Source organism: Cervus canadensis, chromosome 4 (genome assembly GCF_019320065.1).
Source record: "Cervus canadensis isolate Bull #8, Minnesota chromosome 4, ASM1932006v1, whole genome shotgun sequence".
Classification (NCBI taxonomy): Eukaryota; Metazoa; Chordata; class Mammalia; order Artiodactyla; family Cervidae; genus Cervus; species Cervus canadensis.
Genome location: NC_057389.1, coordinates 57,836,450 through 57,850,276, shown reverse-complemented (window position 1 = coordinate 57,850,276; position 13,827 = coordinate 57,836,450). Strand labels below are relative to the sequence as shown.

General features: G+C 56.9%; 1 protein-coding gene across 6 annotated transcripts in view; it reads left to right on the top strand.

Moving 5' to 3' along the window:
• CXXC5 (CXXC finger protein 5) overlaps positions 1 to 3,735 on the top strand; it is a 34,956-nt gene extending 31,221 nt beyond the window's left edge. For all 6 annotated transcript variants that reach the window (XM_043465343.1, XM_043465344.1, XM_043465349.1 and 3 more), the window contains exons 2-3: positions 68 to 1,137; positions 2,696 to 3,735. In XM_043465343.1, the coding sequence (XP_043321278.1) occupies positions 229 to 1,137; positions 2,696 to 2,740 (954 nt within the window). In that variant the 5' untranslated portion in view covers positions 68 to 228 and the 3' untranslated portion in view covers positions 2,741 to 3,735. The remainder of the gene's footprint in view (positions 1 to 67; positions 1,138 to 2,695) is intronic.
• The last annotated feature ends 10,092 nt before the right edge of the window (positions 3,736 to 13,827 follow it).

Below are 13,827 nucleotides of genomic sequence, written 5' to 3'. Positions count from 1 at the left end.
GGCGATGCATTGGTGGCGGCAGAGGTGTTTACCACTGCCCTGACCCTGTATCCTCTTGTCCCGACAGAGTGAAAGCACTTCCACGTGGACACCCGACCATGTACCTGCGCTGAGTGGCAACTCCCACCAGGTCTCTCTGTCCTGGGCAGCAGGACCCCGGTGCTTGTCTGTGGACCCCCCGCAGTTGGCAGGCTCCCCCGGCAGCGGGGTCCGGGCCTCGGCCCCACCATGTCGAGCCTCAGCAGTGGCCCCCAGGACACCGGCGGCAGCAGCAGCAGCGGCACCAATGGCAGTAGTGGCGGTGGCCCAAAGGCGGGAGTGGCAGACAAGAGTGCGGCGGTGGCCGCTGCTGCGCCAGCCTCGGTGGCGGATGATGCCCCACCCCCCGAGCGGCGGAACAAGAGCGGCATCATCAGTGAACCCCTCAACAAGAGCCTGCGCCGCTCCCGCCCCCTCTCCCACTACTCTTCGTTTGGGGGCAGCGGCGGCAGTGGCGGCGGGAGCATGATGGGCGGGGAGTCAGCCGAAAAGGCAGCCGCAGCCGCCGCCTCCCTGTTGGCCAACGGGCACGACCTGGCGGCGGCCATGGCTGTGGACAAAAGCAACTCTACCTCAAAGCACAAAAGCGGTGCTGTGGCCAGCCTGCTGAGCAAGGCGGAGCGCGCCACGGAGCTGGCGGCCGAGGGACAGCTGACGCTGCAGCAGTTTGCGCAGTCCACGGAGATGCTGAAGCGTGTGGTGCAGGAGCACCTACCGCTGATGAGCGAGGCGGGCGCCGGCCTGCCCGACATGGAGGCTGTGGCGGGGGCTGAAGCCCTCAACGGCCAGTCCGACTTCCCCTACCTGGGCGCCTTTCCCATCAACCCGGGCCTCTTCATCATGACCCCCGCGGGCGTGTTCCTGGCTGAGAGCGCGCTGCACATGGCCGGCCTGGCCGAGTACCCCATGCAGGGAGAGCTGGCCTCCGCCATCAGCTCGGGCAAGAAGAAGCGGAAACGCTGCGGCATGTGTGCGCCCTGCCGGCGGCGCATCAACTGCGAGCAGTGCAGCAGTTGTAGGAACCGAAAGACTGGCCATCAGATTTGCAAATTCAGAAAATGTGAGGAACTCAAAAAGAAGCCTTCCGCTGCTCTGGAGGTAACGGCGCCTTAGAGGGAGGTGTGTGGGCTCTTGGGTCTGTCTGGCAGTCCAAACCCACCCCCACCCCCATCCCCACCTTTCCTGCTTGGGCCTGTGTCAGGGATGCCCAGCTGTCCCTGGGCTCTGGAGTTCTAGGCCAGGCTCCAAGACACCAGTTCACTGCCCAGAGAGTTAGAGCCACATCCTAAGATGCCCTTAGGTTGTAGTCTGCAACCTAGGCAAGCATGTAATTTCACACGGGGGCCTAGCATTCCCTCCAGGCCCCAGGACTCCGAATGCCACACACCCACCTCCCCTCCCACCCCCTCAGCACCATCCAGAGTTCTGGGTCAGGTATTGAGATTCCCACACAGGTCCTGAGTCTCTGACTTTCAGACATGTCCTAAAGTTTCCAGTTTGTGACCTAAGATTCTGGGAGACTCCCCTGCCCCATTTGAGGGGTTCTGTCCTGTAGATCTTCTGGGTTAGAGGGATAAGCCCTCCGTTTGCCCCTTCAGAGCCCAGCCTTTCCCCCAAGGCCACCCAAGAATAGAGCAGGTCCAGTGCTGACTGCTGTGCTCTGAAGCCTGGAAGACCCTAGCTCTAGGCATCTAACTGACAGACTTGGGGTGCCTGGAGGCCCCAAGTTCAGTCTGGCTGCATAGTTAATGGCCAGGGTTCCTATGGGCCTGGAGGTGGCTTGAGCCTGGGATGCGGGCAAAGCTTGCCCACTGTGGATTGGTTCTGAGTAGACAGGTTCCTGTGATGACTTCTCTCCATCCTTGTGGCAGGGCCTGTCCTCATGTCCCCAGCCATGACAGCTTCACTGTGATGCCAGGCCTGGGTACAAAAGCATCTTTTCAGCCTGCTGTCCCTGCCCTGCCCCGCCCCTCTGCAAATGGGCTTGACGCATATGTCCAAAATGGTTGCAAAATGATAATGGCACCCCAGCGTGGCTATCCCCTTCACCTCACCCAGCTCTAAACCTCATATGTCTGCTCTCCTGCCCAGAGAACATACCTGGATGCACACAAAGGCACCCACTCTCCTCTTGTGTAGAGACAGACAGATACACACACACACATCCTGCCTTGTACACAGCCTTATTATAGACGCAGCCTCTTAATAAACACAGCAAGCACCCTTTCACCTCACCACAGCTCCAGACACACTACACACTGTAGCATAGCTCAAGGCACACATCCTCGTGTGCGTCCAGTGCACATGCGTACATGCTCATTCAACAGAAACGTGAACACAACTCCTAGAGGCACCATGGCCACCTGGCGCTTGTGGCCCCTGGACCAGGGACAGGGGTCTTCCTGTCCGGAAGGAGGGTTCCTGGGCACAGTGGCTCAGCCGGCCTCAGGGTGCTCCGGGTGCTCCAGGCCCTGCGGTGGCCAGTGGGTCAGGCAGCTCTGGCCTGGCCCGGATGGCAGGAACTCCACGGGGTGGCTGCTTTTACTCCATGCCCATCCCTCCGCCAGGAGGCCCTCCACGGGGGAACGTCTTTGCGCCAGGCCCAGCCGGACCCTGACTGAACTCTCTCCTTGTTTTTGTCTCCCGCCCCCGCCAGAAGGTGATGCTTCCGACGGGAGCCGCCTTCCGGTGGTTTCAGTGACGGCGGCGCGAACCCAAAGCTGCCCTCTGCGTGCAATGTCACTGCTCGTGCGGTCTCCGGCAAGGGATTCGGGCGAAGACAAACGGATGCACCCGTCTTTAGAACCAAAAATATTCTCTCACAGATTTCATTCCTGTTTTTATATATATATTTTTTGTTGTCGTTTTAACATCTCCACGTCCCTCGTATAAAAAAGAAAAAAAGAAAAAAAATTTAACTGCTTTTTTTGGAAGAACAACAGCAACAACAACAACAAAAAAAAGAGGTAAAGACGAATCTATAAAGTACCGAGACTTCCTGGGCAAAGAATGGACAATCAGTTTCCTTCCTGTGTCGATGTCGATGTTGTCTGTGCAGGAGATGCAGTTTTTGTGTAGAGAATGTAAATTTTCTGTAACCTTTTGAAATCTAGTTACTAATAAGCACTACTGTAATTTAGCACAGTTTAACTCCACCCTCATTTAAACTTCCTTTGATTCTTTCCGACCATGAAATAGTGCATAGTTTGCCTGGAGAATCCACTCATGTTTATAAAGAGAATGTTGATGGCGCCGTGTCGAAGCCCCTCTGTATCCATCCATGCGTGTGGAGCTGCTGCTAGGTGCTCACAGCGCGGGAGGGGGCAGCCCATCCACCCCCGGGGCACCCACGGGCCCCAGAATGGGAGCCCCCCCCACCCCTAACAGTGATGATTTTGCAAAAATGAAAGTTCTGTTCATTTATCCATTGAGATCTGGGGAGCCCATGTCTCTATTTCTGATCCTGGCTACTTAACTTAGAGAAAATAAGTCCTTTTTTCTGGCCTCACTGATGGCAACAGAAGAAAGGACTTCTCTGCGTGGCCCCCTGCCAGTGGGGGCGGGTGCCCAGGGGCCCCCTGTGGCCTGGGCCCCCTTGCCCATGGCCAGCTTCCTGCTGATGAACATGCTGTTTGTATTGTTTTAGGAAACCAGGCTGTTTTGTGAATAAAACGAATGCATGTTTGTGTCACGAAACACCACTGGCTTCTTGCTGTCCGGTTTTGGGGCCTGGCTTGGGGGCTATTGCTGGGCAGGGGTTGTCTGGGACGACCTTGGGAAGGAGGAAGGACGGGAAGTGAGGTCTTCACTGGATCCAGAAATGGGGCAAGCCAGAGCAGCCATCCTGGCGGACAGGATGAAACTGCTCTTAAATCCGGAAGTGGCCAGTACTGGAGCACCTCACCTGCCTGATTGGGCCCCCCCGCCCCCTGCTGAAACCTGGACCGCCAGGGACCATCACTTACCTGGGGCCACCTTCTCTGTTCACTTCAAGTCACCAGGTCCGATCAGTGTAGAGTAGCCAGCAGTTCTGGCTGGGGGTGGGTGGGGCCTGAGCTGCCTGTTCAGGTTCTCATTTCTTCATCCTTGCAAGGATCTAGAAAAGTGAAGCTGCAGGGGGCAGTTTCAGCCCAGGTTCATGGGGACCTGGCTGTGCCCGGCATGCACACACACAGACACCCCCCCCAACTACCCCCACATACCCCCCTTCAGAGCTGCTGGAGTGGGGCCTGGAGGTGTCCCAGGATTGGGCTCTTGTCTCCACCCCACCCTCCCCTCTCCCCGCTCCCTCCAGAAAGACTGTTGGCACAAGGTTGTCTGGGGCCTCTGAGGCCAGGTGTCTGGGGAAGTCACCACCGCCACATGGTCTAGGCCAGGGCAGCCTGAACAGGAAGGGGGTGGCAGCTGCCCTGCATACCCCACCCCTGGACATCACAGAGGCTGGTATGTGCAGGATGCAACCATCATCTACTCGACCAGGAGGGCTCTTCCCACCCAGCAGCTTTGAGCCTGGCTGAGATGGAGCTAGACTCAAGGAAGAACTCCCTGACAACATTGGAGCCTGGCTTCAGGTGGGTGAGGGCTTTTCAGATGATGGAAGGGGCAACTTCTGAAGCCAAGTGGGCAGTCAGGTAGGGGGAATGTCTCTGCTATTGTTCCTGGGAAGAGAGAAAGCAGCCAAGTTGGGTGGGGGCTCTGACCCCCCAACCCCTCCCCAGGTGTCACAAGCTCCCTCCGAGCACCCGGAGCTCAGCAGCCTGGCCTGGCACAGCAGGGGCAGGCGGGATGGTGGGAGGCAGCTTTCAACTTCATCTCTGCCTGGGAAAAATTCCCTTTCATGTGGCTGCCTGTGATCTCTCCAGGCGGCTCTGCCGAAGGGGGGTGTCCAGCGGGGAGCAGGGGGAGGTGTTATAGCCCAGGGCACCCTCACCCCCTGCACAAGGCAAACTACAGCACCTGCAGAAGCTTCTGGGGACAGGGAGGAGGGTCCTTGGGGGAGTGGGGATGGGAAGCCTGGCCAGCAGGGGGCACCCGGGCAGGAGGCCCTGGCCTGCCCCCGCCTGGCTGCTGGCAGTGCATGGGCCGCAGATGGCCTCCGCCAGCCCTCGTTGGCATGCCTACAGGTGTGGGGTGGATGGCTCTGGTGCCAGCCCCGAGGGGGTTATGCCGTGACTCAGCCATCCTGTCCCCTTTTCGCGTGCCAGCCTGCAGCCCAGCTCCTGGGCTCACCCTCCATCACAGAGAAACCTGGAGTCTGAGGCCCTGCACCTCTTCCAACTTCGTCCTCTTGGGCTGTGTTTTGTGGAGAGGGCAGGCCTAGGCAGGGGTGGGGATGACTGTGAGGTTGAACACATGACACCTCAGTTACCTCATCTGGGAAATGGGGACAATTAATTCTCCATCAAGTTGCCTGAGGATGAAATGATATCACTCTAGGGAAGGGCCTGGCTCCTTGTAAGCACTCTGTCAATAGTAGCTGGTGCTGTTATTTTAAAACTATTATGCACCTAAATCTAACCAAGATGTCCCCCACCTCAGGGGGTGCATTCTCCCTAAAGCCCAGCCACCCCACCTCCCATCTCTCCAGAGTGGCCTAGCTGCTGCCCCAGCCCTGGACCCTGCTCCTGCATGTCCGCCTCTTTCTGTTTTTTTTTAATATTATTTTTGGTCATACTATGCAGCTTGTGGAGGTCATAGCTCCCCAACCAGGGACTGAACCCCAGCCCCAGTGATGGAAGCACTGAGGGACCCCCAGTCCACCAGGGGATTCCCTGTCTCTGCCTGTTTCTATCTGGCTCTGTGTCTTGGTGGTCTTTGCTTGTTTCTGACTCCTTTTTCTGTGTTTTGTCACCTTCCCATGCACCTCAGTCTCCAAGTGTCTCTTGTGTCTCTCCTTGTATCTCTCACTTCTGTTGTGGGCTCACCCCTGCTGCTCTCCCATCTGACAGAGAAGTTCTTAGAGGCGGGCTCCCCTGTGAAGCTGAATGTCCAATTCCCCTCCCTGGGGGTGCCCTCAGCTCCCTTATGCTACAGTTGGGAGCCTGACCTCCTGGTGACCCGGGAGCTTTACCTCAAGTACCCTGTACCCCTGCTTGGATGGCAGGGGGTGGTTGGAGAGGCTGGAAGTGAGCGCACCTGGAGCTGGAGATAAAACCAGCCTCCATGTAGCTCTGTGTGTGTGTATGTGTGTGTGAGAGAGAGAGAAAGAGATGCTTCAAGGCCCTGACAACCACGTGAGGGCTTGCACAGCAATGTGGCTATACGTGACACTGAGACATTATGAAAATGGGTCTGTGCAGTGTGTGGTAGACTGATGTGAGACCTCATGTGGCCATGGATTAGAATGTGATGTCAGCGGCCCCACACTTTGGGATGTCCTGTGACATTTCAATCCTGTAACAGACCCAGTGTGATACCAGGTTGTACAGCTGAATGTGTGGCTCTGAATATACAACATATACTGTACGGTACTCATGACCCTGAGACAAGATTCTGGGTGGTTCTCTGCGGTTTGCGATGTTGTATCTGTGTGGCCATCATGGGTGCGACCCTGGGACTGGTATCAGGATTCTGTGTGAGTGTGTGCTGCCAGCCTGTGATCGTGCTGTGACCTTGTGACGCTGCCTGGGTGTGTGCTCATGACACTGTGTGTCAGTGTGCACCTGTGCTCGCCTCGGTGATGCTCATGTTATGTGCCATGTGTCTTTGTCTACAGCATTTCCTGGGTCTCTGCCCTGACAGCCGTGCCACTCTGGGGACAGAGCGAGGGCCCTGGCAGCCCCTCTTACCCCAGCCTGGCCCTGAGGCCCAGTCTGGGTGGGGGAGCTGGCGTGGGGGCAGCAGGCATGGTTCCCACGGCCACCACAGCCCCTCTCCCAGCCCCACCACCGCCGGCTTCAGCTCTGCAGAATATCCTGGCAACCCCAGCCTCTTTGTTCTCTGTGGCCGCCAAAGGCCTCTCCCCACCCCAGCCTGCCCAGAGCCTGCCAGGCGCCCCCTCCCCCCCACAGCAGTGGGGTTTGGCCTGACCTAGTCCCTTGCTGCCCTTATCCCCCACTCAAACTGGAGCCCCTGTTTCATGGCCTGAACCTGACTCAGCATGCCAGACTGGGCCTCTGACCCCCCGCTGTGAGCCTACTGTCCTTGTCTTGTGCAGGAAGAAGGAAGCAGGACAGCCCCTGTAATATACTGGGTGACTGTGGGCCAGGAACTAGGCTCTCTGTGTGGGTACTTCTCCTTGGCCCAAGGCTAGTTGGAGGCTGTCTTCAATCTGGGATGGTTTCAATTTGTTCAATAAATTTGCTTCTTTGGCTCCAGAAAATCATCAGGATAGGGATTATCTATTTAACAGATGAGCAACTGAAGCCCAGAGAGAGTTGCGGACACACCCAAGTCACAGAGCAAAATGGTAAAGGGACCTGATTGGAACTTGGACTCCTAGATGCCTGCGCCAGGCCTCTGGAGGATCACTCTTTACCATGGATGGGAAAGAAGACAGGGCCTAGGAGTCTGAGTCTAGACATACTCTTCTTGGTCACTATGTGTCAAAGCCACGTTCTGGTGTGTATGTGTGTGTGTGCCCTTGTGGATGACCTTGGCTAAATGCCCTTGCCTCTCTGTTCCCAGGAAACAAGGGCAACATAACCAGGGACCACAGGGTGAGGCACTTGGTGGGGCGCTTTGCGGAGCAACAAGGTCACCTCACGGGGCCAAAACCCATAGCACCTCCAACTGGGCCTGGAGGCAGATTCTGCCGTGGGGCCCCAGCCTCCACTCCCAGAGCCAGCCCAGCTCTGCTGTCACAGAGGGGTGGTGGCGGCCCCACGGCTCTGCTGCATTCAAGGCCAGTTCGGCCTGACCCGATTGCAGCCCCAGCTCCCACTCCCTCCCAGGTGCCGGAGATGGACGAATGGAGGTCACTCTTCGCTTGGCCCTGGCCCCCCACTGCCCACCCACCCGCCACCCTGTACTGACAGGCAGTGCTGATGACAGCCAAGGTGGGGGAGGGATAGGCAGCCACCAACACGTTAATAATACAGACCTTGGCCTAGGCACCCTGCAGGCAGTTAAGCGACACAGAGAGGCCCAGCTGCCCCCCAAGCTCACACAGCCCTGCAGGGAATCCTGTCCCTCGAGGTCCACATCTCCCCCGAGGGCCCCTTGAGGGCTCCTCCTGCCATACTGAGTGGAGAACGGCTGAGAAAGATAGAGGGGGTATGGGAGGGTCCCCCGAGGCCACCGACCCGGCTGCCAGAGCGGACACTTTCATCTCTCTTCGCCTGTCGACCTGCCATCCCTCAGCGGCATTAAATTCCCCTCCTGCCAGAGAACAAGGGCTGCCTCAGATTCCAGGCAGCAGGGCATGAAGATGGGGTGGGCCCAGGGGAGGGGCGCCAGGTCCTCCAGGGCTCCTGGCCTGGGCTGGGGGCAGGGCTTGGGCTGAGGGCTCTGGTCTCTCAGATGTAGTCTGTTTCCTGCAACCTTCTCCTCCCTGACTGATGCCTTGCTCCCCTTTCAGGTGCTACCTCCTCAGGAGCTTTCTTAACCCCTGCAGGCCATGTCTAGTGTCCCAGTGCCACCCCCATCACTGCTGACCACTCTGGGTGACATGGCCTGGCTTCAGGGCTGTGGTCTGTAGCTCAGTGAGGCGTCACTGGCACCAGAAACCTTCCGTGGACTGAATAAACACATTATCTCCTCTTTCTGGGCATGTTTTTCCTCTTGTGTGTTTCCAGCTCTAGTTGAAGTACCAGTCACAGGTGAGGGGAAACGTACCAGAAAGAGCCCCCTTTTCCCAGCCCACTGGAAACTGCATATTCTGTATCTCTGCCCTTGGTCAGAGGTGCTGATGACATCGCTGCCTCACAAGAGGCAGCGCTTGTTGCCTGTGTGCTAGGCATTGGGCTAGTCCGTTGCATTTACCAGTTCACTCAATCCTCACAACCCTGTGAGGACAGCAATGATCAGTTATCCCATTTTCTAGATCAGAAAGTTGAGGTTCAGAGAGGTAGAAGTAGAGAGACATACACAATATCACAAAGCCAGGTTCCTCTGCTTTCAGAAGCTGGCCTGTAAATACCTGGTGATGCTTCAGGCTTTGGCTGGAAGAACCCCCCACCCCCACCCCACATGCTGCCTGTGATCCTGCCCAGATGCGGGATTAGGGTCAGGCATTACTTACTTAAACTTTTCTGCACTTTTTGACTATTTTTTTTCCTTTTTTTTTTTTTCAGTAAATACATATTGCTTTTCAAATCAGAAAGCCCAATAAAGTTCTCTAACCAAACCTTCTTAGGCCCAGGAAGGTTTGGAAACAAAGAGCACAGTGTGGAGTGAGGGTGGGGGATGAGAAGGGAACCCAGGATCACAGACCCCTCCCCTGGAATGACAGGATCAGGTATAGGGGGCCCGAAGTGGCTGCAGCCTGAATCTACAGAAGCCTCCGCGCTTCCACACACCCGCCCCTCCCTGACCTGTCCCCATCACCCTCCCAGCCGCTCACCCAGCTCTGAGGCTGCCCAGGAAGGGGCACCGCCTGTGGCTGAGTTGGCTCGGCTGCAGTGGGATCCACAGGCAGCTGCCAGGGTCCGGGGGGAGTGACTGCGAGGGTGAGGGCAAGGGCAGTGCCCGCTGCTGCCGTTGATAAGGCGACGGAGCCCTGGGGAGCCAGGAAGCAGTGAAGCCATGGAAACGAGGCTGAGGTGTGAGGCTGAGGCTGGCTCAACCACTTCCCCCAGGTGGCCGCCTCCCAGGCCTGGCGGGGCCCCAGCGAGACAGGTCCACCGGCTCCCAGACCCCCGGGGCCAGGTTCTGGTAGGCTGCTGGGTAGGCTTGATGTCACCCCAGCCCTCTTTTCCCAGGGCCAGGCTGGGGTCAAGCCTTGGGCGTGAGTGGGGAGGGTTGAGGACAGGGGACAAGGGACAGGTGCTCTGAGCCCTTGGCTCCAAAGCCCCCTGGCCCCTTCAGTCCCTCCCACTTTCCACCGCCCCCTCCTCTCCTATGAATCTGTGTGCATTATTTACCTTAAACATTTTGATAAATCATAATAGGAGAGACATCTGCCGTCAAAACTGCAAACTGCATTTGGGGCTCAGCTGGCGGCTGAGGGTTAGAGGCTAGGGGGTGCACTGGCTCTGGTGGTCTGAGGGGAGTAATACGGACACCCCTCCTCTCCTCTCATCTAGGGCTGAGCCTTGAAGGGGACACAGGCCCCATTATTTGGGACCCCTGCTCACCAGCTGCTGACCACGAAACCTTCCCAAGGAATCTATCCACTCCCCCCGCCACCCCTGCCTGCCTCCCTCTGCCTCAGAATTAATGCAGCCGTGACAGCGGCTGAGAAGTCCCCCGAGCGGAGATTAACTCCCGGGGCAGCGCGGGCGGGGTTGACCATGGGAGGCTGAAGAGTGGGGGGCTGACGCACAGGCCTCACAAGATTAATCGCCCTGCAGCCGGCCTCATCACGAGGGTGCCCAGTGCTCCAACCCCCACCCCCAGGAGGGGCGCTGGATTCTGTGTCAGGAGCCGCCCTGCCTCCTGCAGCCCCCGTGGCTCTGACGAGTGGGAGGATTTGGAAAGCCAAGACTGAGTTCTTTCTCATTTTCTCTTCCCTTCCTTGTGGCCTTTGGGGATCCTGAGGACCAAGCAGCAGTCCTGGGGCCTCTTTCCCTCCTCTGTTCCCAGCTTGGCTCAGCAGCTGAGGGAGGCGGGGCTCTGACTCTTGCCTGTCTACCTACCACCCGCTAGACCCCACTGATCCCCAAAGCAGAGCTGAGGGGTAGGGGGCTGAAAGAGGGGTGCAATGGATCTGTTGGTTCTAGGCCTGCTGGGCCCGTGGTCCAGCCAGCCCCTCTGACCATCTTGGTGGGTCTGTGGAGACAATGGAGGGAGGGGAGCCCCAGCAGAAACAGTGAGATTGCTGGCTGATACAGCCTGGGTTTTGGTCTTTCTCAGCCAGTTGTCTTTCAGGGGTTGCTGCCAATGGGACTGAGGTTAGGTATGGGAGTACAGTTTCCTAAGCAGGCAGAACCTAAGGGATGCTGAGCTTGGCATCCACCTTGACTCTGTAGGTCCAGCTGGAGAACTCTCTTCTCTGCACCCCCTGCCCTGGATGCCCCCATCACAGCCCTACTGAGATCACACTGAGTGAACCCTCCTCTGTTCACTTGCTGGTCTTCCCGGCTAGAAAGTGAGCTCCAAAGGGATGGACTTGTCTACCTGGAACATGTTAGGTACTCAATAATGTGAAATAAATAGCTGAAGTGGAGGTAGAGAACATGCGGTGCGTGTGTGCGTGCCTGCTCAGTCATTCAGTCATGTCTGACTCTTTGCAACCCTATGGACTGTAGCCCACCAGGCTCCTCTGTCCATGGGAATTTCTCAGGGAAGAATACTGGAGTGGGTTGCCATTTCCTCCTCCAAAGGATCTTCCCGACCCAGGGATCGAACCTGAGTCTCCTGTGTCTCCCGCATTGGCAGGCAGATTCTTTACCACTGCACCACCTGGGATGCCCAGAGAACACAGGGTGGCCCTGTATATACAAGGAGTTGGAGAAAGACCTGGATCTCAGTTGGAGGATCCCAACTGCAAAGTCACAGGCTGGTGACTGCCAAGAGGGGGCCCCAAGAGAAAAAGGGACTTGCATCGAAGCTGACATTCACAGGCTGCATACCCTTCTACAAGAAGCTTCTCTCTCTTGGCTTCCCTTCCCAGAGATACTCTGAGAATGGAATGAGACATCTTGGGTGATGTCCTTGTCATCTCTCAAGCCTTGTACCCCTCAGTGAACAAGAGATCTGTGTGGGTGGGAAAAGACAAGAAGGCTTCTTGGAGGAAGGGTGAGTAGAACTGAGCCTTGAATGACTGTGGTGCTTACCTGGGAGACTTAGAGATACAAGCAGTAAGGAGACCACACTGCATGGAGGCCACAGGACTGCAGTGTCAACCTCAAGTTCCAGGATGAGTGAACTGTATTTTGTCTCAGGCACAGTGGGAGCCAATGTGGTTCTGGAACCTGGACAGCCTTTGAAGAAACTTAACTCACTGAATGCAGTGAGGCATTCAGTCAACCAAGGTTTGTAGTGCAAATTCCCACCCTCATTCTGGGTCCCTGGGGCTGGGCTGGGGAGTCAGCAGGAGAACATGATCATGCTACCTACCATGCCCCCTTCCAAAGGAAACGTGCCCTTAATTAGGAACTAGAGGGCTGGGCTTGCCAGAAGTGACCTATCCGTTCTGGGGCCTTGACCACTCATTACAGGATGGGGAACCCAAGTTGCAGAATGGCCAGGTTGGAGAGCTTCAGGACCTGTTCACATCCTGGGGACATCTGGGTCCCAACTCCTATCCCCCAAACCTTAGTCTTGAGGCAGCAGAGTCCTGGGCTGAGAGGCAAGGGTTTAGGATTTCCATCCAAGCTGTAACCTGGTAGCTGGCTTTGTGATCACACGACCAAAGGTATAACCAGCCCCCTTGTCTAGCCTTCCCAATCAATGCAAAGGACTCCTTTCCAGCATCAATCAGCCAAATTTCTAGGCCTTTCCTAGGGGTTTAGACATCAAGAAGGAGCTATAATTTGGGGGTGCTTCAATACAGCTTCCTCTCCCACCTCCGTGCTGGGCTTCCTCCCTTCCTCTGCTCTAACACCCACACCCCCTCACCCCTGACCCTGTGGCCAGCAGCCTCTGTGGCTGTCATCTGTTGTCATGGGAACCTCATAGCTCTGACCTGCTGCACAGGAAGGAGCTGGCCCAGAGCTCCTAGCAGGGGAAGCTGAGGGTAGCAGGGGATGACATGAGGGTGCCTGGCCTTGCCAGCTTGGCTGCGTGATGATGCACCCCATGGGAAGGGTGCATTGGAAGGATGATCTAGATGGGGGTGGGCTGGGGTGCAGGGTTTCAGGGCCTGATTGCTCCCAGCCCCTGGGTTCTGTGCTCTTTCCTAGGCTGCCCCCCCTACCTAAACCTGGCTCCACACTGGTGATGGTAGGGAGGGGTGGCGGGGACCTTCCCATTTCCCTCACTGCTGGTGGTTGCTCAGAGCCCTGAGCTCAGCTCATTCTCGAGGCTAAAAATACCAGGGAGGCGGCAGCGCCAGCTCCCCTGACACCCTGTCCGTCGCACCCACCCCCCCCAACCAGCAACACACATACGCCCAGCCTGGACCAGGTGCCAAGGTGCAGCTTAACTCACTATGATCCATGGAGTTTCCTAAAGTCCCACCCCTGTGCAAGACTCAAATCTGGGTTCCACTTCCCAATTTGCTATGTGATCTACAGTAGACCTCTGACTTCTCTGGGCCTTGCTTTCCCTTTCCATATAATGAAGGTGCTATAAGGAAGAGGAGAGACTTGAGAATGGAGTAGATGGTCAAGCCCTGGCTGCCCCAACTCATTTCATTACCATGGAGGCCCTGGCAGCAACCCAAACTACGCACTGGGTCATTACCTCCCTTTTCTGGATAAGCACACTGAGGCTAGAAGGTAAGTGTGGTTCAAGGGTTTTAATCAGGCCTTTGGGTTCCAGGGTGGCCCACTCTTGTCCTGCAGTAGTAAGTGGAGCTTCTGGGACCTCCCAGACATCTGCTGAAAAAGAGGTCTGTGCCTGTGTAGTAGGGGAGGGGTTAGCTCCCTCAAATCTCAGAGGAGTTCCTGGTTCTGTGAGCATGACTGGGATTGAGAAGGAGTCCACATGGATCTCCACCTGCAGTCTGGCCATGCTGCCTGTCTGCAGTTCTGGCTGAGGCCAAGGGTTCACACTGCTCACAAGGAGCTGAGGTCAAAGTGAGTA